Source organism: Phocoena sinus, chromosome 3 (assembly GCF_008692025.1).
Source record: "Phocoena sinus isolate mPhoSin1 chromosome 3, mPhoSin1.pri, whole genome shotgun sequence".
NCBI lineage: Eukaryota > Metazoa > Chordata > Mammalia > Artiodactyla > Phocoenidae > Phocoena > Phocoena sinus.
In genome coordinates, this window is record NC_045765.1 from 142,964,545 (window position 1) to 142,988,836 (window position 24,292).

The 24,292-nt window shown below is 38.7% G+C and overlaps 1 protein-coding gene across 1 annotated transcript in view; it reads right to left on the reverse strand.

The window, feature by feature from the left end:
• Positions 1 to 24,292, reverse strand: part of WDR70 (WD repeat domain 70) — a 311,155-nt gene that overhangs the window by 185,487 nt on the left and 101,376 nt on the right. Inside the window, 1 exon segment of the mRNA XM_032628142.1 lies at positions 3,779 to 3,855. Within this exon segment, the coding sequence (XP_032484033.1) occupies positions 3,779 to 3,855 (77 nt within the window).

Sequence of the window (24,292 nt, forward strand, 5' to 3'; positions counted from 1 at the left end):
TCCAACAAAAAAAAGCCCAGGACCAGATGGCTTCACAGGCGAATTCTATCAAACACTTACAGAAGAGCTAACACCTAGCCTTCTCAAACTCTTCCAAACGATAGCAGAGGGAGGAACACTCCCAAACTCATTCAACGAGGCCACCATCACCCTGATACCCAAACCAGACAAAGATGTCACAAAAAAAGAAAACTACAGGACAATATCACTGATGAACACAGATGCAAAAATCCTCCACAAAATACTAGCAAACAGAATCCAACAGCACATTAAAAGGATCATACACCATGATCAAGTGGGGTTTATCCCAGGAAGGCAAGGATTCTTCAATATAGGCAAATCAATCAATGTGATATACCATATTAACAAACTGAAGGATAAAAACCATACAGTAATCTCACAGATGCAGAAAAAGCATTCGACAAAATGCAACACCCATTTATGATAAATATTCTCCAGAGAGTAGGCATAGAGGGAACTTACTTCAACATAATAAAGGTCATATATGACAAACCCACAGCCAACATCGTTTTCCATGGTGAAAAACAGAAACCGTTTCCACCAGGATCAGGAACAAGACAAGTTTGCCCACTCTCACCACTCTTATTCAACATAGTTTTGGAAGTTTTAGCCACAGCAATCAGAGAAGAAAAAGAAATAAAAGGAAACCAAATCGGAAAAGAAGTAAAACTGTCGCTGTTCGCAGATGACATGATACTATACATAGAGAATCCTAAAGATGCTACGAGAAAACCACTAGAGCTAATCAATGAATCTGGTAAAGTAGCAGGATAAAAAATTAATGCACAGAAATCTGTAGCATTCCTATACACTAATGATAAAAAATCTAAAAGTGAAATTAAGAAAACACTCCCATTTACCACTGCAACAAAAAGAATAAAATACCTAGGAATAAACCTAACTAAGGAGACAAAAGACCTGTATGAAGAAAACTATAAGACACTGATGAAAGAAATTAAAGATGATACAAAGATGGAGAGATATACCATGTTCTTGGATTGGAAGAATCAAAACTGTGAAAATGACTCTACTACCCAAAGCAGTGTACAGGTTCAATGCAATCCCTAACAAACAACCAATGGCATTTTTCACAGAACCAGAACAAAAAATTTCACATTTGTATGGAACCACAAAAGATCCCAAATAGCCAAAGCAATCTTGAAAAAGAAAAACAGAGCTGCAGGAATCAGGCTCCCAGACTTCAGAGTTTACTACAAAGCTACAGTAACCAGGACAGTATGGTACTGACACAAAAACAGAAATATAGATCAATGGAACAGGATAGAAAGCCCAGAGGTAAACCCACACACATATGGTCACCTTATCTTTGATAAAGGAGGCAAGAGAATACAATGGAGAAAAGACAGCCTCTTCAATAAGTGGTGCTGGGAAAACTGGACAGCTACATGTAAAAAAATGAAATTAGAATGCTTCCTAACACCACACACAAAAATGAGCTTCAAAATGGATTAAAGACCTAAATGTAAGGCCAGACACTATAAAGCTCTTAGAGGAAACCATAGGCAGAGCACTCTATAACATAAATCACAGGAAGATCCTTTTGACCCACCTCCTAGAGAAATGGAAATAAAAACAAAAATAAACAAATGCGACCTAATGAAACTTCAAAGCTTTTGCACAGCAAAAGAAACCATAAACAAGATGAAAAGACAACCCTCAGAATGGGAGAAAGTATTTGCAAATGAAGCAACTGACAAAGGATTAATTTCCCAAATATACAAGCAGCTCATGCAGCTCAATATCAAAAAAACAAACAACCCAATCCAAAAATGGGCAGAAGACCTAAACAGACATTTCTCCAAAGAAGATATACAGGTTGCCAACAAACACATGAAAGGATGCTCAACATCACTAATCATTAGAGAAATGCAAGTCAAAACCACAATGAGGTATCACCTCACACCAGTCAGAATGGCCATCCTCAAAAAAATCTAGAAACAATAAATGCTGGAGAGGGTGTGGAGAAAAGGGAATCCTCTTACACTGTTGGTGGGAATGTAAATGGATACAGCCACTATGGAGAACAGTATAGAGGTTCCTTAAAAAACCAAAAACAGAACTACCATACAACCCAGCAATCCCACTACTGGGTGTATACCCTGAGAAAACCATAATTCAAAGAGTAATTCAAAGAGTAATGTTCACTGCAGCTCTTTTCACAATAGCCAGGACATGGAAGCAACCTAAGTGTCCATCGACAGATGAATGGATGAAGAAGATGTGGCACATATATACAATGGAATATTACTCAGCCATAAAAGGAAACGAAATTGAGTTATTTGTCGTGAGGTAGATGGACTTACAGTCTGTCACAAAGAGTTAAGTAAGTCAGAAAGAGAAAAACAAATACTGTATGCTAACGCATATATATGGAATCTGAAAAAAAAAAAATGGTACTGATGAACCTAGTTCCAGGGCAGGAATAAAGAGGTAGACATAGAGAATGGACTTGATGACATGGAATGGGGGGGCGAAGCTCGGGTGAAGTGAGAGTAGCATCGACATATATACACTACCAAATGTGAAATAGCTGGCTGTTGAGAAGCAGCAGCGTAGCACAGGGAGATCTGTTCAGTGCCCTGCAATGACCTAGAGGGGTGGGATAGGGAGGATGCGAGGGAGGATCAAGGGGGAAGGGATATGGGGACGTGTATGCATATGGCTGATTCGCTTTGTTGTGCAACAGAAACTAACACGGTATTGTGAAACAATTATACTCCAATAAAGATCTGTTAAAAATAAATAAATAAATAAAGTATGTGCTTCACCTAACTAATACCATCTGTATATTTTCATTTATAAGATTTCTCATTGTAAGTTTCTCTGTAATATTACAAATAATTTATTCTTGTGAACTACTCTTAATACTAAAAATGAATCATACAATATAACAACTCAGGAAAAAGCTGCTCAAATATTCCCTGTAATACTCTTGAATCCTAAGCCAACAAATATAATGCAGAAGAATCTGAATAGGGACTTCCCTGGTGGGCAGTAGTTAAGAATCCACCTGCCAATGCAGGGTACACAGGTTCGAGCCCTGGTCCGGGAAGATCCTACATGCCACAGAGCAACGAAGCCCATGCGCTACAACTACTGAGCCTGCACTCTATAGAGCCCACGAGCCACAACTACTGAGCCCGCCTGCCACAACTACTGAAGCCCATGCGCCTAGAGCCCATGCTCCACAACAAGAGAAGCCACCGCATTGAGAAGTCCGCACACTGCAATGAAGAGTAGCCCCTGCTCGCCGCAACTAGAGAAAAACTGCATGCAACAACAAAGACCCAACACAGCCTAATTAATTAATTAATTTTTTGAAAAAAGAATCTGAATAAACATTAAATCAATTTTTTCAGCTGTTACTTCCAAAAAACCATTTAAAAAACAAATTTATATAAGCTATTAGATTCAGATGGAAATCAGCCTTTACTATAAAAAGTAACAAAGTTTAAAGTCATTTGAGTCCACTTAACAGCATCAATCTGATCCATTACGCTCCCTAATAAACGCTACTTGAATTTCTTCCAACTCTCATTTCTATAGCTTCCATATTTATTTAAGCAAACCTTATACGGCCAGCTAAATTCAAGGTAAAGTTGAGAACAATACTATATAAACATCAGGATTACTAATATTCTATCTCTTACTTTACTGGCAAGATTGCTACAATATAAAGGTTAAAGAAAATACTGAAATATATGAATGTATTAGATGAATTATCAACAATACTCACGCATCATTTGAGCAAGTCATAAATTCTCCCTTTATTTTGGGATGCCATGAGCCAGTATGAAGCATTGCTGTATGACCCTTAAAAAAAAAAATGAAAAAGAAAAAATTCTTTTAAAAATGTAAAAATAAACAAACTGACCAAAAGCTGACATAGTATGCTTAAAAGTAAAACGTTTTAGTCCTCCCCAAGGCACACTATTTTAATTACAAACTGATATTATGTTATTTCAGTTTTATTTCATAATATGCTTTGTTTATTTCACTTTGTTTATTTGAATTTTAATTCACCGTGTAAGCCCTCCTGCCCAGGAATTAGTACAGTGCTGACATATAACAGGTGCTTAAAAAGAAAGAGTGGGGGAAATGACAACCTCTCTTCAGGAACGAAGTAAAAAGAAAAACCACGATAAGACAATGGGGAAAAAAAATCAGTGGAAAAGAATTAAGGAGAATAGAAAGTACTTACAACTAACCAAGGCAAAAGCAAGAGGATGGGGAAAAAAAAATCCGTTCTTTAAAATGTGTCAACAATCTTAATTCTACAATACATCTGTAAGAATAAATATGTGAGAAAATAGAAACATCTTTAAAATGATTCAGGAAGATTAGCCCTACTCAGGATGGAGCATAATACAAAAACACTGCAATTATTTATTTATTTTTATCTTTATTGGAGTATAATTGCTTTACAATGTTGTGTTAGTTTCTGCTGTACAACAAAGTGAATCAGCTATATGTATACATATATCCCCATATCCCCTCCCTCTTGAGCCTCCCTATCCCACCCCTCTAGGTGGTCACAAAGCACCCAGCTGATCTACCTGTGCTATGCGGCTGCTTCCCACTAGCCATCTATTTTACATTTGGTAGTGTATATATGTCCATGCCACTCTCTCACTTCATCCCAGCTTCCCCTTCCCCCACCGTGTCCTCAAGTCTCTCTCTACATCTGCATCTTTATTCTTGCCCTGCCAGTAGGTTCATCAGGACCGGTTTTTTAGATTCCATATATGTGCATTAGCATACGGTATTTGTTTTTCTCTTTCTGACTTACTTCACTGTGTGACAGTCTCTAGGTCCATCCACCTCACTACAAATAACTCAATTTAGTTCCTTTTTATGGCTGAGTAATATTCCACTGTACACATGTGCCACCTCTTCTTTATCCATTCATCTGTCAATGGACACTTAGGTTGCTTCCATATCCTGGCTATTGTAAATAGTGCTTCAATGAACATTGTGGCATGTATCTTTTTGAAATATGGTTTTCTCAGGGTATATGCCCAGTAGTGGGATTGCTGGGTCATACGGTAGTTCTATTTTTGGTTTTTTAAGGAACCTCCATACTATTCTCCATAGTGGCTGTACCAATTTACATTCCCACCAAAGTGAAAAAGGGTTCCCTTTTCTCCACATCCTCTCCAGCATTCACTGTTTGTAGATTTTTTGATGATGGCCATTCTGACCAGTGTGAGGTGACACCTCCTTGTGGTTTTGATTTGCATTTCTCTACTGATTAGTGATGCTGAGCATCCTTTCATGTGTTTGTTGGCAATCTATATGTCTTCTTTGGAGAAATGTCTATTTAGGTCTTCTGCCCCTTTTTTTTATATATTTTTTTATTTTTTTAACATCTTTATTGGAGTATAATTGCTTTACAATGGTGTGTTAGTTTCTGCTTTATAACAAAGTGACTCAGTTATACATATACATATGTTCCCATATCTCCTCCCACTTAGTCCCCCACCCTCCCACCCTCCCTATCCCACACCTCTAGGTGGTCACAAAGCACTGAGCTGATCTCCCTGTGCTATGTGGTTGCTTCCCACTAGCTATCTATTTTACATTTAGTAGTGTATATATGTCCATGCCACTCTCTCACTTCATGCCAGCTTACCCTTCCCCCTCCCCATGTCCTCAAGTCCATTCTCTAGTAGGTCTGTGTCTTTATTCCCATCCTGCCCGTAACTTCTTCAGAACTACTACTTTTTTTTTTTTTAGATTCCATATATATGTGTTAGCATACGGTATTTGTTCTTCTCTTTCTGACTTACTTCACTCTGTATGACAGACTCTAGGTCCATCCACCTCACTACAAATAATTTCATTTCTTTTTATGGCTGAGAAATATTCCATTGTATATATGTGCCACATCTTCTTTATCCATTCATCTGTCAATGGACACTTAGGTTGCTTCCATATCCTGGCTATTGTAAATAGAGCTGCAATGAACATTGTGGTACATCACTCTTTTTGAGTTATGGCTTTATCAGGGTGTATGCCCAGTAGTGGAATTGCTGTCTTCCACCCATTTTTGGATTGGGTTGTTTGGATGTTTTTGATATTGAGCTGCATAAGCTACTTGTATATTTTGGAGATTAATCCTTTGTCAGTTGCTTCATTTGCAAATACTTTCTCCCATTCAAAGGGTTGTCTTTTCGTCTTGTTTATGGTTTCCTTTGCTGGGCAAAAGCTTTTTTTTTTGCAGTACGCGGGCCTCTCACCGTTGTGGCCTCTCCCATTATGGAGCACAGGCTCTGGATGCGCAGGCTCAGCGGTCATGGCTCATGGGACCAGCCGCTCTGCAGCATGCGCGATCTTCCCGGACCGGGGCACGAACCCGTGTCTCCTGCATTGGCAGGTGGACTCTCACCCACTGCGCCACCAGGGAAGCCCTGTGCAAAAGCTTTTAAGTTTCATTAGGTCACATTTGTTTATTTTTGTTTTTGTTTCCATTACTCTAGGAGGTGGGTCAAAAAGGATCTTGCTGTGATTTATGTCATAGAGAGTTCTGCCTATGTTTTCCTCTAAGAGTTTTATAGTGTCTGGCCTTACATTTAGGTTTTTAATCCATTTTGGGTTTATTTTTGCGTATGGTGTTAGGAAGTGTTCTAATTTCATTCTTTTACATGTAGCTGTCCAGTTTTCCCAGTACCACTTATTGAAGAGACTGAATTTTCTCCTTTGTATATTCTTGCCTCCTTTGTCAAAGATTAAGTGACAGTATGTGTGTGGGTTTATCTCTGGGCTTTCCATCCTGTTTCATTGATCTATATTTGTGTTTTTGTGCCAGTAGCATACTGTCTTGATTACTGTAGCTTTGTAGTATAGCCTGAAGTCAGGGAGCCTGATTCCTCTGGCTCCGCACAAACACTGCAATTAAAACACTGTGATGTCGGTATAAAAACTGACATACATACCAAATCAATCACAGAGTATATATTTCAAACATAAACACACACATACACACACACACACAATTCCCTCCTAGGTAGCAAAGTAAGTTATAGTGGTCTCATACTCTAAGTTAGGTTCAGATGGGGCAGAAAAGAACCTAATATTTTTTAGTATAATAATGACAAGGCCACTTATTCTGAAAGGGTCCAGAATAAAGCTAAACTAAAAGTAGTAAAATGTGCATATTTAAATGACTTAGAAGTAAAATAACTGTAGCTCTCTGGAAAGACTGAATTGGAACTGGAGTACCCACACATGGGCCTGGAGACCCATCTCTAGTCCCAGCTGCTCACAATGCCTCAAATAGTATCTGGCCAACTCCTCACATTCTGTTCATGTTAAAAAGGTACAAATAGGGACCAGAGATCTGGAATCTCTTCCTGCAGTAGGAAAGAATGGACTGAAGTACTGCCTGGAGGGACTAGATAGGAAGTTTGAGATTCCACTTTCCTCTCCCGAGCTCAAGACTTGTATATTCAACTATCAACTTGATTGACATTTCCATTTGCATGTCATAAGCATTTCAAACATAATAGGCCCAATAGGGAAATCTTGATTCTTACTGCCCATTTTATTTGCAATAAACTTCTTTCCTAGTTGCTAAAGCTACAAACGTGGAAGTAATCCTTAAAGACTCCAATAACCCCTAAACTCTCTTCTCTCTACCCACCCAGATTCAATCCACTAGCTAGTCCTGTCAGTTCAACCCAAAACACATCTCAAATCTACCCACTTTTCTCCTTTTTCACTACTACAACTCTTATATGAACCAACATTATCTCGTGTCTCTACATCAGTTATTATGTACTGTGACAGGCCTGTGACTCGTCTCTCTACTTTTACTCTTGTGTAATGTGCTCCACAAAGCAATCAATAAAATAGAGACACAAATTTAGAGGACAAACATAGGGGCACCAAGGGGGGAAAGTGGGGGGTGGGGGCGGGCGGGGATGAACTGGGAGATTGGGATTGACATATATAAACTAATATGTATAAAATAGATAACTAATAAGAACCTGCTGTATAAAAAAAATAAAATAAAATACAAAAATAAAAAGAATAAAGTTTAAGGTAACCCCCCCAAAAAAAGCAATCAATATCGTCCTTTAAAAATATACTTCTAAAAACGCCACTGCTTTTTATCCTCCACTGGCTTTCCAACGTCTTTACACAGTGTACAAAAGCTTACATCTTCCAGCCCCTGCTTTCTTTACAACCTCCCTAACTTTGTGCTCCTTCTTGCCCAGAATGCACACACCTCCCTGGTCTTCTTTCATTTCCTCCCATACATGTGACTCTTTCCCCACATCAGGGCCTTTACACACGCTTTTCCATCTGCTGGAAAGCCCTTTTCCCACTTTTAGGTGACTGGCTTCTTCTCACTCTTTCAATCTCAGCTTACATGCTACTTATTCAAATGAGTACTGCCTGGCCCTCTATCTAAGTGAATATGGCCCATTCAGTTCTTCTCTACCAGAGTACCTGTCCATTTCCTTGATAATCGTCACTGTAATTCGTAGTGCTATATCTATTAACTTCTTATTTGATTCTTGACCCTGTGTTAATGTTTTACATATTCATAAATAAACAAATAAGGATGGGAAAAAACCTAAAACAATATAAACCGAAACAAACGAACCCTAGTGTATTTCAAATGAATAACAAATACACTGAAAGAATAAACAGCAGGTAATAACCCAAGTAACTATACACCCCGTAGTGGGTTGAACGGTGGCCCCCCCCACAAAAGATATGTCCACGTCCTAATCACTGGAACCTGTGAATGGTCCTTATTTGGAAAAAGAATATTTTCAGATATAATTAAGCATCTCAAGATAAGGTCACTCTGAATTATCTGGGTCAGCCCTAAATTTGATAACAAGTATCCTCAAGTATCCTTATAAGAGACAGAAGAGAAGACACAAAGAGGAAAGGCTCTGTGAAGATGGAAGCAGAGACTGGAGTTTCGCAGCCACAAGGATGCCTAGAGTCACCAAAGGCTAGAAGAGGCGAGGAACAATTCCTCCAGAGCCGTTGTGGGGAGCGTGGCCATGCCAATACCTTGATTTCAGACTTCTGGCCTCCAAAATTGTGGAAGAAAAAATTTCCGTTGTTTTAAGCTACCAAGTGTGTGGTCATCTGTTACAGTAGTCGTAGGAAACTACTAATATATACTCCCAGTCTAAAGACCAAAAGAACGGTAAATAAATAGTGCATTCCAGTTAATATGTCTGCGTTGTTTTTTGCAATGGTATGCGTTAACAATTCAGAAACTGCTTTCAATACAATGAAGATTTAAACAATATTTGAGGAAATATGTTGAAGATAATGGGAGTCGAGTTTCTCACCGTTGGAGAAGGGAGTTACTAAAGTGGAAAAGGGGAAGACTAGAATGAACTTTGTGAGGTTTGACTGAAACTGGGGATATCAATATGAACTCATGGTTTTTAATAGGTAGATGTAAATTTAAGGGTAAGTGTACATTTGTAAATTATTCTCTAGCTTTATATGCTGCAAATGTCTAGAAACAATGACACCTCAGCAAACATAGCACAGATATCCTGGTTTCTAAATATCGTTCTCCACTAAAGGAACCAGGGCTCCTTGGAGAAATGGCTGTTTTGGGAGCGGAGGTAGGAAAAGTACAAGATGAACATAGAATATTTGGTTATGTTAAAATAATAAGAAGGGCTTCCCTGGTGGCACAGTGGTTGAGGGTCCGCCTGCCGATGCAGGGGACACGGGTTCGTGCCCTGGTACGGGAAGATCCCACATGCCGCAGAGCGGCTGGGCCCGTGAGCCATGGCCGCTGAGCCTGCGCGTCCGGAGCCTGTGCTCTGCAACGGGAGAGGCCACAACAGTGAGAGGCCCGTGTACCGCAAAAAAAAAAAAATAAAAAAAATAATAAGAAAGTGTTGCAAAAATGACAGGGATATGCTAAAAATGATAAAATGCAGGTTGGAGAGGCTTCCACCAGCTAAACCTGGGACAATTAGGGCATCAAAATAAATAAAGTAATGGATTATAAACCATTGACTAAAATAAGAACCCTTGAATGCATATTAATAAAATAAAGAAGTAAATAAGAGAAAGCTCTTCCTTACAGAATACTAATAAATATAAGATAAATTATAGAGTTAGAAAAATCATCAGTTTGCAATCATGACAGTAATACCTGATTCAGACAAGAACCATCAATGGATGCTAAAACTAATGGAGGAAAGTCTGGTAACACACAGGGTAATTGCATGGTCTCAAAATCTCCCTGCAAATGGCTTAATAATGACAAAGAGATAATGGTGACTTTATAGTGAAGAAGAAATCTGGTAGGCTCCATCTTAACAAGTGATCCAAGTTTACATCATCAATACTGGGATGCAACTGACATCATGTACTTTCTGATATGAGGAAGTGAGGGTACAATATCATTTGTGGGTGAATCTTTCTAGAAATGCATACCTGACTCTAATTATGAGAAAAAACAGGCAAAATCAAATTCTACATTTTACAAAACAACTGGCTTACAGTCTTCAAAAATATCAAAGTGAAAAAGGGGCAGGGGAGCAGAGGAACTATTCCGAATTAAAGGAGACAAAAAGGCATAATGATTGAACTGGTGAGAAAATAATTAGGGACAAGATCATTAAGATAACTGATGAAACTATTGACTATGGATTAAATAGTATTTTATCAACATTAAATTCATGGTTATATAAAAAAATGTAATGTTATTAGGAACACCACACTAAAGAATTTAAGAGCAAAGGAGCATGATGTTTGCAACTTGTTTTCAAAAGTTGGGGGAAATTAAACACACATACATAATTTTTATGTATGTGCGTATACATATGCATGTGAGTGTCTGGGGGGTATATAAGTGAGGTGGGAGGAAAGGAGGGAGAGTGTATATTAGTTGAGGGAGGAAGGGAGGAAGAGATGAGGGGGAGATAAAGCAATGGGGTGAAACGTTAGCAATTGGTAAATCTGAAAAAGGGGTATAAAGAAGCTGTGTACTGATTTTACAACTTTTCTGTAAATTTGAAATTACATGAAAATAAATACTTTAAAAAATATATTCTGGCTGCTCTGTGAAGAAAAGTCTGCTGCAAAAACGACATAGGAATTAAGAGGGTCAACTGGGAAGATATTGATGTGGTTCATGTGAAAATTGACAGTGGCCTGGACTAGGGAACAGCAAGAAAGTGTTCAGAAGTGAGAAGATTTGGGATACATTTTAAAGACAGAGACAATAGGATTCCCTAAAGAATTGGATCTGGGCTATAATAACAGATGAAGCCAATGCCTGTGATCCGAGCAACTGTGTGAATGGGGTGACTGTATAAATACGTGTCATTCTTTCTGGCCATGGAGAACATGAACCTCATTCTGTGTTTAGGGAATTCACCCCAAAAATGACTCTTCGTAGAAGACAGAGGCTACCACTCATAGAGAAGCAAAAAGTCAGATGCCAACTTTGCCAGCCTCCCTTACAGATACGACACAGGAAATGCAATTGAGCTCCAGCCACAACATTCATTTTGAGCTGTGGCTCAAAGACAATGAGGATACCCTCTTTCTATCTCAGTCCATTCAGGCTGCTACAACAAAAATACCATAAACTGAGTGGCTTATAAACATCAAACATTTATTTCTCATAGTGCTGGAGGCTGGGAAGTTCAAGACCAAGGCAGTTTTAGTGTCCGAACTTCCTAATTCACAGATGCGGTCTTTCTGCTATAACCTCACATGGTGAAGGGGAAAGAGAAGTTTCTCTGTCCACTTTCATAAGGGCACTAAACCCATTCATGAGAGTCCTGCCTTCATGACCTAATCACCACCTAAAGGCACCACCTCCTAGTAACATCACGTTGGGGTTAGGATTTCAACATATGAACTTGGGGGAGACACAACATTCAGACCTGAGGACTCTCCTTCAGGACAGCAGTACTGCATCTCCTGCAAGACAGAGTTCCCTGCTCTTCAGTAGCAGTGGTACAAGCTGTGACATTCAATGTCTGGCAGTGACCCTCACGATTTTATCAGCAAACCAGGTTTGTAGCGTGGTTTGGGGGCATTGTTCCTGCATTTCACATCAAGTGTCATTCACCCCTTCCAGCATTCTCATTACACATAAATCAAGTAGAGTAAGCTTCTGCTGCAAGAACAGGTACTGAAATCCTCGCTCATAATTTTTATCAGGCAACTGCAGTGAATTAAAATATATTTTGCAGGAGGTTCCAGTTTCACTCCAGATGGAATATACACATTCCATCCTATCACTCCATCTGATTACAATAAGTTCTGAACAAAATTTTAAAAGTTACTGCCAGAAGACACTGAATAGTAGATAAGATCAAGCAAAAAGGATACATAACCCAGGTCCCAAGGAGCAGTGAGGTGATGAGTTTCCTGGGGGGATGTTTTCTGCCTTCTCACTTCCCAACATAAGCTCTGGGGCAGCCCACATTGACAACTGAGAGCAAGAGCAGATAGACGGGGTTCCAAGAAAAGGCCGCAATCTCCAGAGGGTAGGGGTGGTGGGTAGGGAGAGTAGTGAAGGACCTGGGAGACAAAGCTCTTGTGACCTGACCTACCCTATGCCAGGCAAGCACAAGGAACAAAGCTGCCGGTCTCCCCTCAGTGCTGGTACCAGACATGGAGTAGCCTTTACAGGCCAAAGAACTAGTGACTGCCTCCTTTTCACACCAGGCAAGCAGTGGCTCTGAGGTAGCCCTTCGCATCCTCCCAACCAGCTGCAGTGGCCCTGTGAGGCGATCACAGCAGATGACTGCCAGCAACAAAACAGTAACTGCCCTCTCCCTGGTGACAGGAGAAGCCCTTTGGGGAGGATATCTGTTGGCTCTCCTGACCTTACACCAGGGAAAGGCCAGCACCAAAGAGGCAAGGCGTCTCCTCCCCTGACCCAAAAGCAGCAAGGACAGCAACCTCAATGGGGTAGAACACTTTTGATGTTCCATGCCGTCTACTAGGCCAACATTAGCAACAAAGTAAGCCTAAGCCTTCCAACCATACAGTAGCATTTGTAGGACAGAAACCTTCTGATACTCTATGCTTTACATTGGGATAATGCCAACACAGACTAGCAGCACTCTCTTTTCCCACCAACTCATAGAAGCAGCTGCTGAGGGGTAGGTAAAACTTGATTTCCCCATCCCATTCCAGCTTTGCCCAGAGGCATACCCAGTTATAGGAACTGCTACATAGCACAAAAAGAGTAAGTCTCTGGTTTTCCAGCAAGAACACCAGAACAGAAAACTTCTGAAAACAGAGGGTAAAGGGAAAATTACGGGCTTAAGGAATAAGAAAGCTAGAGAAAAACAGCATCTAAATCTGTACAAAAAGTCCTGAGCTCACTCCTGAGGTACATATATGTAAAACCTGTCAGAATCAACTGAAGAAAAGCACTGAGATCTCAAGATGGTGCAGACTAACATCAAGGTTCCACACAGACTGCTGGGTAACACACACATGAGACAAACCAGAATAGCATACAAAGGCATAAAGGCTTTGGAAAATTAAACCAATACTGGAAGTAAAAACAGCTCACAGAAGTCAGGTCAGGACATACAGTCTAAAACTAATCAGACTGACTGTCAGCTTAAAAGAAACCACATATTCACATAAGCAAAAAAACCCTCTAGCGTTCTCCAGAAGTTTTAGACAGGAGTCAGAATCTCATAACACAGTATTCAAAGTGTCAAGGATACAATCCAAAATTTAACATACAAAGAACCAGGAAAATCTAACCAGCTCTCAAGAAATAAGACAAAAGATGCCAACCACAAGATGACCTAAATGTTAGAATTCTCAGAAAATTACTTTAAATCAGTGTTTACAATCATGATACAAAAAGGGAAAGCAAAACACTTTGAAACAAATACGAAGATAGACATGCTCAGCAAAGAAAAACAGACTAATTTTTTAAAATGGTTGTACTGAAAAATAATGGAAATTAAAAATTCACTGGAGGGGCCCAATAGTAGAATGGATACGTCAGAGGACAGAGTCAGTGAACTTGAAGACAGGTCAATAGAAATAATTCAATCTAAACCATAGGAAGAAAAAAGAATAGGGAAAAAATGAGCAGAGACAATAACATTAGACAATATCAAAAGATTTAGTATTCATGTTATATAAGATTCAGAAAGAGGAGATAGGTGCAAAAAATTTTTGAAGAAATAATGGCTAAAAATTTCCCCAAAGTGGTGAAAAATGTAAACTTACAGATCTAAGAACCTCAGTGAATGCCAAACAAAATGAACTGAAAACAAAAAACAAACTAATGAAAGCCAAAAGACAGTGGGACAATACTTTTAAAGTAATGGGAGAAAAATACTGTCAAGTTAAATGTACAGAAAATGTACTTCAGGAGTGAAGGTGAAATAAAGACATTCTAAGATGAAAGAAAACTAAGAGAACTAATTCACATGGAAAATAAAAGAATAACAAAAAAATTTCAAGAATCATTTTATTATTTCACGAATATTTATTATTTTTTTATTCTTATTATTTTATTATTTCAAAAAATACTAATTTAAGAATAATCATGAGGACCTTCCTGGTGGAGCAGTGGTTAAGAATCCGCCTGCCAACGCAGGGGACACTGGTTCGAGCCCTGCTCCGGGAAGATCCCACATGCCACAAAGCAACTAAGCCCATGTGCCACAACTACTGAGCCTGTGCTCTAAAGCCTGCGAGCCACAACTACTGAGCCCACGTGCCACAACTACTGAAGCTCGCATGCCTAGAGCCCGTGCTCTGCAACCAGAGAAGCCACTGCAGTGAGAAGCCCGTGCACTGCAATGAAGAGTAGCCCCCCACTTGCCGCAACTAGAGAAAGCCTGCACGCAGCAATGAAGACCAAATGCAGCCAAAAATAAATTAATTAATTTTAAAAAAAATCATGAAAAGAAGGAACAAAGTTGAAGGATTCACACTTTCCAATTTCAAAATTATCTACATGTCAATGTTAATAGCAGCTTTATTCATAAAGCTTTGTAGGTAAAACATGTTTTGCCAATGGAACAGATGTGCAGTGAGAGGGAAAGGGGGCAGTAAAGAAGACGTTTCAAGAAGGAGAGAATAATCAACTGTGTCAGACACTGCTGAGAGTTACAGTATTATGAGAACTGACCACCAGATATGAATGGCATGATGGGTGGGCGCCATGAACAGATAAGTGTGTTAGGTTCCCCTCAATTTTGTGCACCTAAGGTACTAAAAGATAGTAATTAAACTGGCTCATAGAGTAAAATCATAGGACTGTCAGGGATCCCATTAAGCTCTTTTCAAAATAGAAATTTGCCAGTCTTTGCTTATTTAAGAAAAAAAAAGAATTTCTAATACCAAGCAGTAAATAGGTACCTGATCTAGTTTCACCCCATTAAATATCTGCCTCTGGGAAAACAGCTCGTGACTTGCAGCAGAAAGAACACCCCAATAATCCCAAGATATGCCCTACCTTCAAGGACTTAGATCCTAAACTGCCTTGGCTTCCTCAATCTTGCACACTACTCCACACCTTCATTCTCCCGCTCTGCTTAGCTCAGCTCCACCTCCACTGACATCTCTGCCTGGCCTCTTAATCTAATGTGGAGCCTGCTTACCTCCCAGACAGTTCCTAGTTTACCATCTTTCCTCTCCCCACTCCCAGACTCAGGGATTCACCCATTCTCAGCACAATGGGTGCTGCTCAGTCCAGTCTTAGAATCCCACTTCCTATGCTTTGACATAACAACAACCCCAAAACTGACCCAGCCCATATGGTCTTGAAGGCAGCCTCCAGAAAACAGGTCTTCTACTGATATTTGTTGACTAGAGTTGAAATAGCATCTTGAAATATAAACGATAGTTCTAAGAGGACCAAAAGAAGATGATCCTTATTACATAGAACACTATGATAAAATGTGGTCACCTTAGCTGTTGAATACACAAAATATGAACACAAATAGTAAGTTAAACTGAAGAAATCTAAAAGACTATGAATGTTTCTTGTTTGTAAAGACAAGAGTATGACCAAGGCAAAGGGAATGTTAAGTACCCTTGTGTTAAAACAGTGACGAAAATTAGTCATAACAAAAAATGAAGTTCAACTAAGGATTCTTAAATGGAACTAAACAGATTCAGTACCAAGGCTCAACATTAGCGGAAAAAATTTTAAAGTGACACCTATTAAAGAAGAGTCAGTGACTAAAACACTTTTTCATCAAATAAACTAGGTTTTCTCTCTTTCTCCTTTATCTAAACATAGGCAGGCGCCCCTGGAAAAAAAAAAACTTGTTTCCCTCATTTATTTAACAGCCTTAACTGGAAAGAGCCTAGTAGAAAGAATGAAACATCTATTTGTTTCTCACAATATGCTAAACTTTGCATACAGAGAGGACATTATCAAACCATGACAACTATTGGTTTCCTCTAACACACACGCGCGCGCACACACACACAGAGGTGTGCTGATCAATACTTGTCCATCCATACCCCCGTGGCAGCCTCATGACAAACGCTGTAAAATAGCTGCCTCGCCACAGCACCATTTGTACTCACTGAATGAAGTGAGGCTCTGTGACCCACAAAAATGAAAGTACCCATGTTTTTGGCATATGGTGAGCTAACTAACAGAAGCAACTCCTATGAAGAGATGAAATGCATCAGGGAATATACCTTGAGCTTTAATCCAAAAGTTCTTCTTAACCAAAGTCTATTCATGGGCTTTCAGGAATCACCAAACTTCCTGAAGTTGCCAGCAAGATTTTCTGTCGGTATATTTTGCTGGAGAAAACGTTCATAGTTTGATTTCGGGAGGTGGCAAACTTCTTCTCTAATGGACTACATAGTAACTATTTTAGGCTTTCTGGGCCACATGGTCATTGAGGCAACTACCCAAATTCTACCACTGTAAGTACAAAAGCAGTCATGGACAATAGTAAATGAATGGGCATGGCTGTGTTTCAGGAAAACTTTTATTTACAAAACACAGGTTGCAGGCTGGATTTGGACCACAGGCTGTATCCTGCTGACCCCTGTTGTAATCCATCACACTCTTAGTAATTTACTTCTAGGAATCAAGGACTCTGAAGTCCAAATCTTTCTAATTCCTGAGCAATTTTAAAATCCATTTGAAGATATCAAAGAGATCGATTCATTCTTCTTTAATCTACTCAATTCCAATGACCTCTTCTAAGATATTTCAGCAGCCCCAACTATGGCTAACTCTGTCCACAGATGGTTCCTTTTCTGAAATCAAGAACTTTCTTTTCAACATCCTAAATTTCAACCAATCACTCAGTGTAAACCTGAGTGTCCTTTTGCTGTACTTATAATGCACAACTTTTGTTATGGAATAACGCCCTCCTCATCATCACTGTACTACATTCAAACACCTCGGGCTCATGAATAGACTCAGGGATATCATACAAATATGCCAAATGACTATCTACAAATTTAGATTTGGTGGTCATTAACGCTCCCACAATTCTTCCAGCAATTTTCCTCTCACGCCATCAATAGCTATTCTAAGCCTTCACTGTCCTACATGAGGCCTCATCCCAACACCTCCTACCACAAAACTAGGAAATGACCCTGTGACTACATGGTGATACCTTCAACTGCCTATCTAAGGCTCACTACCTATAAACGTACCTGCACATGAGCCCATCCTTATCCCTCCATTCCCAGTGCAAATAAATTCCCTCCTCCCACTCAAAGCTAATTCCTGCTCTTATGTCTGATCTCTATCACTACCACCTCCTCAGGGACTTTCATAATTACTTAGTATGTTTGGTATTTGCAGAACCGTGTTAGTTTTCTATTGCTGTGTAACAAATTACCACCAACTTAGGGGTTTAAAACAACTCCAATTTATTAGCTAACAGTTAGGGGGATGAGAAGTCCAGTCACAATCCAGAAGTCCGAATTTTCTGCTCAGGGTCTCATAGGCTAAAATCAGGATGTCGGTAGGGCTTCCTTCTGGAGGCTCTGGGGAGGCATTTGTTTCCAAGTTCATTCAGGTTGCTGGCAGAATCCAACTTCCTGTGGGTGCAAGACTAAGATGCCTATTTCATTGTATCTGTCAGCTGGGGGCTGCTCTCAGCATGTAGAGGCTGTGTCCTTGCCACATGGATTCCTTCACCTTCAAAGCCAGCAAATGAAAACCTTTCTCTTGTTGAATCTGAATTAGGCAAAGCCATGCCCCAAAATCTTTGCAAAAACAATCTCTTCTTGACATATACACACTACCATATATAAAATAGATAACTAATAAGGACCTACTATATAACACAGGGAACTCTACTCAATACTCTGTAATGGCCTATATGGGAAAATAATCTAAAAAAGAGTGGATATATGTGTATGTGCAACTGATTCACTTTGCTGTACACCTGAAACTAACACATTGTAAGTCAACTATACTCCAATAAAAATTAAAAAAAAAAAAGAATAGGGGAAAAAGAAATCCCTTCTTTAACCATAGCCCTTGCTGAAATGGCTAAGAAATAACCTCCTTAAGCTTCCTAGAGGTCACCTGGTTTGTTTGAGAAAATCTGTGAGGCACATGCTTCATTTCTTGAAAGAGTCTTTAGTGTGACTGAATATTCTGACCTTTTGATCTTTCTGAGGTTTTAGCAAAAGGTTATATAGCCACACCCTGGGCTTTTTCCTCTATGCCACACTTTCAGAAGCAATTTCTTCATTTTAACATTCTTTGCCATCTGGATAGGTTCAAAGTTAACTAAATCATCTAGTACTCATTCCTTTTAAACAAGACTTCTCTCAGTTTACCTTTTTTCTCTCATATTTTATTATAAGTAGCAAGAAGAAACCAGGCAGTACTTTCAACATTTTGCTTGGAAATCTCCTTGGCTATAGCTATGCACCCAACTTCATCACTCAGGTTCTGCTTGCATCTTCAAAGCCCTGAACAGAGAATCACCCTTGAGTCAAATCCCTCGAATTTTAAAATCCTTTTTTGCCAGGAAGAGCCCAATCCCTTTTAAGGGCTCATCTGATTAGGCAGGATGCACTGAAGATAATTTTCCTTTCTTAAAGACAACTGTGCCAGACAATATAACCTCATCACAGAAGTATCTCATCATAGTCATTGGTCACATCCACACCCAAGGGGAGGGGCAGGGAATCTTGGGTGTCTTCTTAGAATTCTTCCTACAAGGACTGTGTGTGTAGCAATTCTGAAATTACTTTCTATGGACTATACCACTGAAGAAATGAGAAAATATACTGGTGATGCTGGAGGCCAAGTTTCTCACTGGAGAAGTGAAATACAAATATGGAATGGGGAAAGGCTAGGAAGTTGGATGAGAATTAGATGTATCAGGGTGAACTCATGATTTTTTAATATATTTTGTTTATTTTTTGATTGGTTGGTTTATCCTCCCAGCCTCAGCTCTGTCTTCTGAAATTGTCTAGAAGCATTAACACCTCAGCAGCAATGAACGTATCCAGTGCCCAGATGTTGATTTGTAAATAGAATTCCCTATTCAAAAGAGCAATGGAATGCTAGAGAAATCAGAACAGAAAAGTACAAGGTGAGCCAGGAACTTTTGTTGTGCCAGAATGTAAGAAAGTACCCCCAAAATGATGGGGATATGTCAAAAGGATAGAAACTAGTGTTATGGAGTTTCTATTAGATAAAAAGCTCTGGAAATATTCAGAAACTGCAAAGAAACACAATGTACTTTAAATCACTGCATTTTTTAGAGTTTATATTTGCAGTTAAAACCATCAGTTACAAATGCTTAAGGAAATAAAAATATACCTAGAATTCACAGTTTACAATATTTTACTCCTAAGAAACAATATTTACCATTAAAAGGACATGACTAAAATATTTCATCTCCAAATAATAAGGGCAATTTTCTCGACTGGCTGGATATCAGAATAACTACACGTACTATTCAAATATAAATACAGCATCTGAAAATACCTTTTCCCCAGAATTCCTTATAAAGCTTCTAATCTCCATAATTAAAGTATACTCACAGAGAGATGGCCCACTAAAATATTCAAGAATTCTGGTGTCCCCTGAGCCTGTCCCCTCCCACTTTAGCCAAGTAATTATGAAATAAATGGCACAGAATTGTTTTAATGTTGAAAAAGAAAAAGGCTGAAGGCAAAGTATGTGTCTAAGAGTTTAAAGTAATAGAGAAAAACACTCTCCGGGACTTCCCTGGCGGTCCAGTGGTTAAGACTCCACACTTGCACTGCAGGGGGCGCAGGTCTGATCCGTGGTAGAGAACTAAGATCCCACATGCCGCAGGGCACGGTCAAAAAGAACGAACAGAAAAAAAGAAAAACACTCTCTGATTGGAAGTAATGTACTAACATTCTCGTTTAGAATAAGTAAGTTTTAGATGACAATATAACTACAGTTTTTAAAGCATGCTTTTGAATGGTTTATGGGTTGATTCCTGTTTATCCTTGTCCTACTTTCCTAATGACTTAAACCTGAAGAAGTAAGGTCCCATTTTCCCAGATAATATAACCAATAAATCCCATGAACCCCAGATCAGTGACCTTCATATTTTAAAGACACAGCAGAACCTGATTTTCAAAGGATATCTTATAGAGAACTCCAACACATAAAACGGACAAAATTGGAACTTCTCGGGCTGAAGGAGGAGGCCTGCTGCCCCTCACTCACACTCTAAGCCCTCTCATTCCACCCCACTACAGGCCCTGAGGCACTGGCATACAATCCCAAGACTGCAGAACATGTAAAATGTGGCTCCAAACAATAAATGATGTAAAGGTTCCAGTGTGATCAGAAAAAATGTTTTTCAGATGCATAAAGGAAAAAATACAGAAACGGACATCTTAATAGTGATTATATTTGGGTAGTAGAGTTATGAGTATTTTTTCTTTTTTTATTTTCCAAATTTTTAATAGTCAATAAGAATTACTGTTAGAAACCCAATAAACTATTTTTAAAGGTATAAATATGAATACTCTCCCTGTAATGTAATGCATTGTGCTGCAGTATGTAACAGAAAAAAAAATGCTGTACCACTATAGGTACATATTAAAAAGAAATATACACATACACCCAAAGACACAAAGATTAGAGATAAAAATCTAACGATATAACAATTTAATAATCTAATTAGAAAGGCCTGTTTATGTTTGAAGTACATAATATTTTATAATAATAGATCAGATATATTTAATAGTTTCCTTTAATGTCCTACTTGTTGAACTTTCCAGTAAAGCCACAAGTTAATAATTACTCTTGGAATCAGAAAAGAAGCTTAGAAATTAAGAAAAAGGGTCCAATGAAATCTGCTTCTTTCAAATAATAATTCTTGCATTTCTAAAACCCATCACTCAAGCCAAAGACTACAATTAAGTTACAAGTAATGTTTCCTAAACAAATAGTTAATTATATTTGCTTCTGGAAAATGGAGAGAGTAAATATTAACCATGATTTTGAAATCAAAGTAGAGATAATATTAGACAAGATTGGGAGAGTTATAATACTTAGTTACAATATACGGTTGTTTTTTGCATATTGGTAATTAACTTAATATTTTAATTTCCTACATTTCTACATAGATTTGTTTATCTACCCTCGTCCTACTTTCCCAATAATCTTACTATATGTAATATATATATATATTTATATAAATATATATATATTTCTGAAACTGCAGAAACAGCCAGATACAGAACCAACCAGATTTCTTTCTTCTTGAAATTTTCTTGGCTAAAACCTAAATCCACAGAGTCTTATTATAACGTAAGAAGCCCTGAACAGCTGAAATCATTAAGAGCTTAGAAACTGGCAAAAACTTCTCTTCCTCATATTATTTAAGCAAAATTGTAACCATAAACTAAAAAAGAATAAGTTAAATAAGAGTTTTTAAAGCTTTCCTTTCCACAAACCCATTGTTTAAATAAAGTTTTAGATTCCCAAAAGCTTCAAATAAAACAGATAAAAACAGAACTATTTGAGTTTAAGATAGGGAGATTGATCTGGAGCCCTATCTGCTTTATTTCCTTATCACCATCACCCTCAAAACAACATCTTTGGTGGAATCCTTAGGGCAATGATTTTAAGATGAGGGGAGAGAAACTCTAGTGGAATACGTGGGGGGAAAAAACACTATTCAAGCCACCACTACAATATAATTGCATATAGCATTATGTTTAAATTATATTTGAATGCTGTTTGAATCATCTAACACACACTGGACACTCAATAAACAAAAGGAAAGGCATGAGACTGTGACCCTCATTAGGATTAAGAAGCATTTCACTAGGCTTCAGCAGAGGGCAGTTTGAAACACACTGTATTAATTTATTCCAATAGCTCAACTAGAGCGCCTAAAATAGATTACAGTCAATTCTCAGTCAATTCAACTACAGTCAATTCAACTACTCACAGTAGTTATGGTCTACAAAGTTCTGCAAACACTGAATTATCAAATACAGGATTAAACTGCTGCAAGTCTCTGGTCACATTTTTGTCAACCAATCAATACATAACTTTGTTTTATATACGTTTGTGTTTAAGGACATCTTTTATTTAACATATATAGTTGAGTCATTAACAATGAACTCATAGCCAACAGCACTATAACTCTTTCCTGAATGAAGCTTATCTAACACATGTATTTTCTCTATAAGGCACATCAAAGACTTTCTTGAACTTAGGTAACACTTGACAGGACTACAGCAATTCAGCCCTGGGGGCCATTTTAAACAGCAAGATCACCAACAAAAACCACAAAAATAAGAAAAATGTAGCACTAAATAGACTTCCAAAAGGACACTTGATTACAGTATGAGAACTGAAACAAGAAGGTGGAGCATCGCCTTGCTCAAATGCTTTTCTGCCACTCTGCCAGATGCATGTCTGGAAGTTACCATGAAAGGGCTGTGAGTATTGATTTTGGGTTTACAAAAAAGTTTTAGCACGTAGGTGAGCTTGCAAATACAAAAATCACAGATAATGAGGATCGAGTGTATTTTCTTAGACAATCAAATCTCATGTAAGATGCTGACTTAGGCACAACCCAAAAGGTACTAGAAGAAGGTACTAGATAGGAGGGGAAGAAAGAGTGAAAATCAGAATTCAAATGAAGGCTCAAAATTCTACATCAACCATATGCACTGACACTTTAACATATCTTTAAATCATTTTTATTTATGTATAGGAGAGATTTACTTAGAGAAATATTACAACACATAAAAACTACATAAAGTCTTAATTTCCATTCATACGGTGGTAGACTTGATATAATACATAATAAAAACCTTTTAAAATCCAGAATGCACAAAGTGCTGCACAGTGTGGTCGCTAAATTAAAAAGTGCATTATTGTTCCCAACCCATCACCCCTCCCTGTATCCACAACCTCTGACATGTGGTACTACAGTTCCTCTCACTAGAGACCAGATGTTACTCATGGTCATGTGATTTGCTTTGGTCAGTGGAATGTTCGTGGACATGATATGAGCAATGGCTTGAAATATGCTGTCAGAGTTGGAGTTTCCTTCTTGTATTTCTGCCATCACCATAAGAAATTCATGCCCTCAGGTAGTTTGTTTGTACAAGGAGGAACAGAGTCACACAGAACAAGCCTACACTCCATCTGCAGCTTGGAGCCAAGCCCAGGCAAGAGCAGCCAACCCATATATATGTTAGCAATTACAAATAAGCCATTAAGTTTCATAGCATTATTGGGACCACAGTTAATTGATATTTAATATACATTAATTTTAAAATATCATTATACCACTAAAATCCTTTACATAAAAAGATTGATGAGACCCTTTTTCATTCTTGTCCTAAAGCCTAGTACATAGTAGGATTGTGGTAGACTGTATTTCAAAAGATGGCTGCATTCATATCTCGCAACCCCCACGATACTTTACAATGTGATCTTGCCATTCACCCACCAAATGGTGAAGTCTATCTCCTCTCTCCCCAAATTTGGGCTGGTCCTATGATGCTGTGTAAGACTCAACACCAGACCTTAAGGAATCTGAAGTTCCCATGTTTATCCTTCATGGGACCTAGTCACCAAGCAGCAAGTCAAACCACACTAAGTGTCTACCACACTGTGAGAAAACCCAAACTAGACACGTGGAAGGAGAAAGGGGGCAGGGTTGGAGGGAGAGAATGTGTGCGTGTGTGTGTGTGTGTATGAGAGAGAGAGAGAGAGAGAGAAAGAGAGAGAAGGGGCAGGGGAAAGAGGAAGAGAGAAAGAAATGCCACTGGTGAGAGCACCAGCTGTAAACCA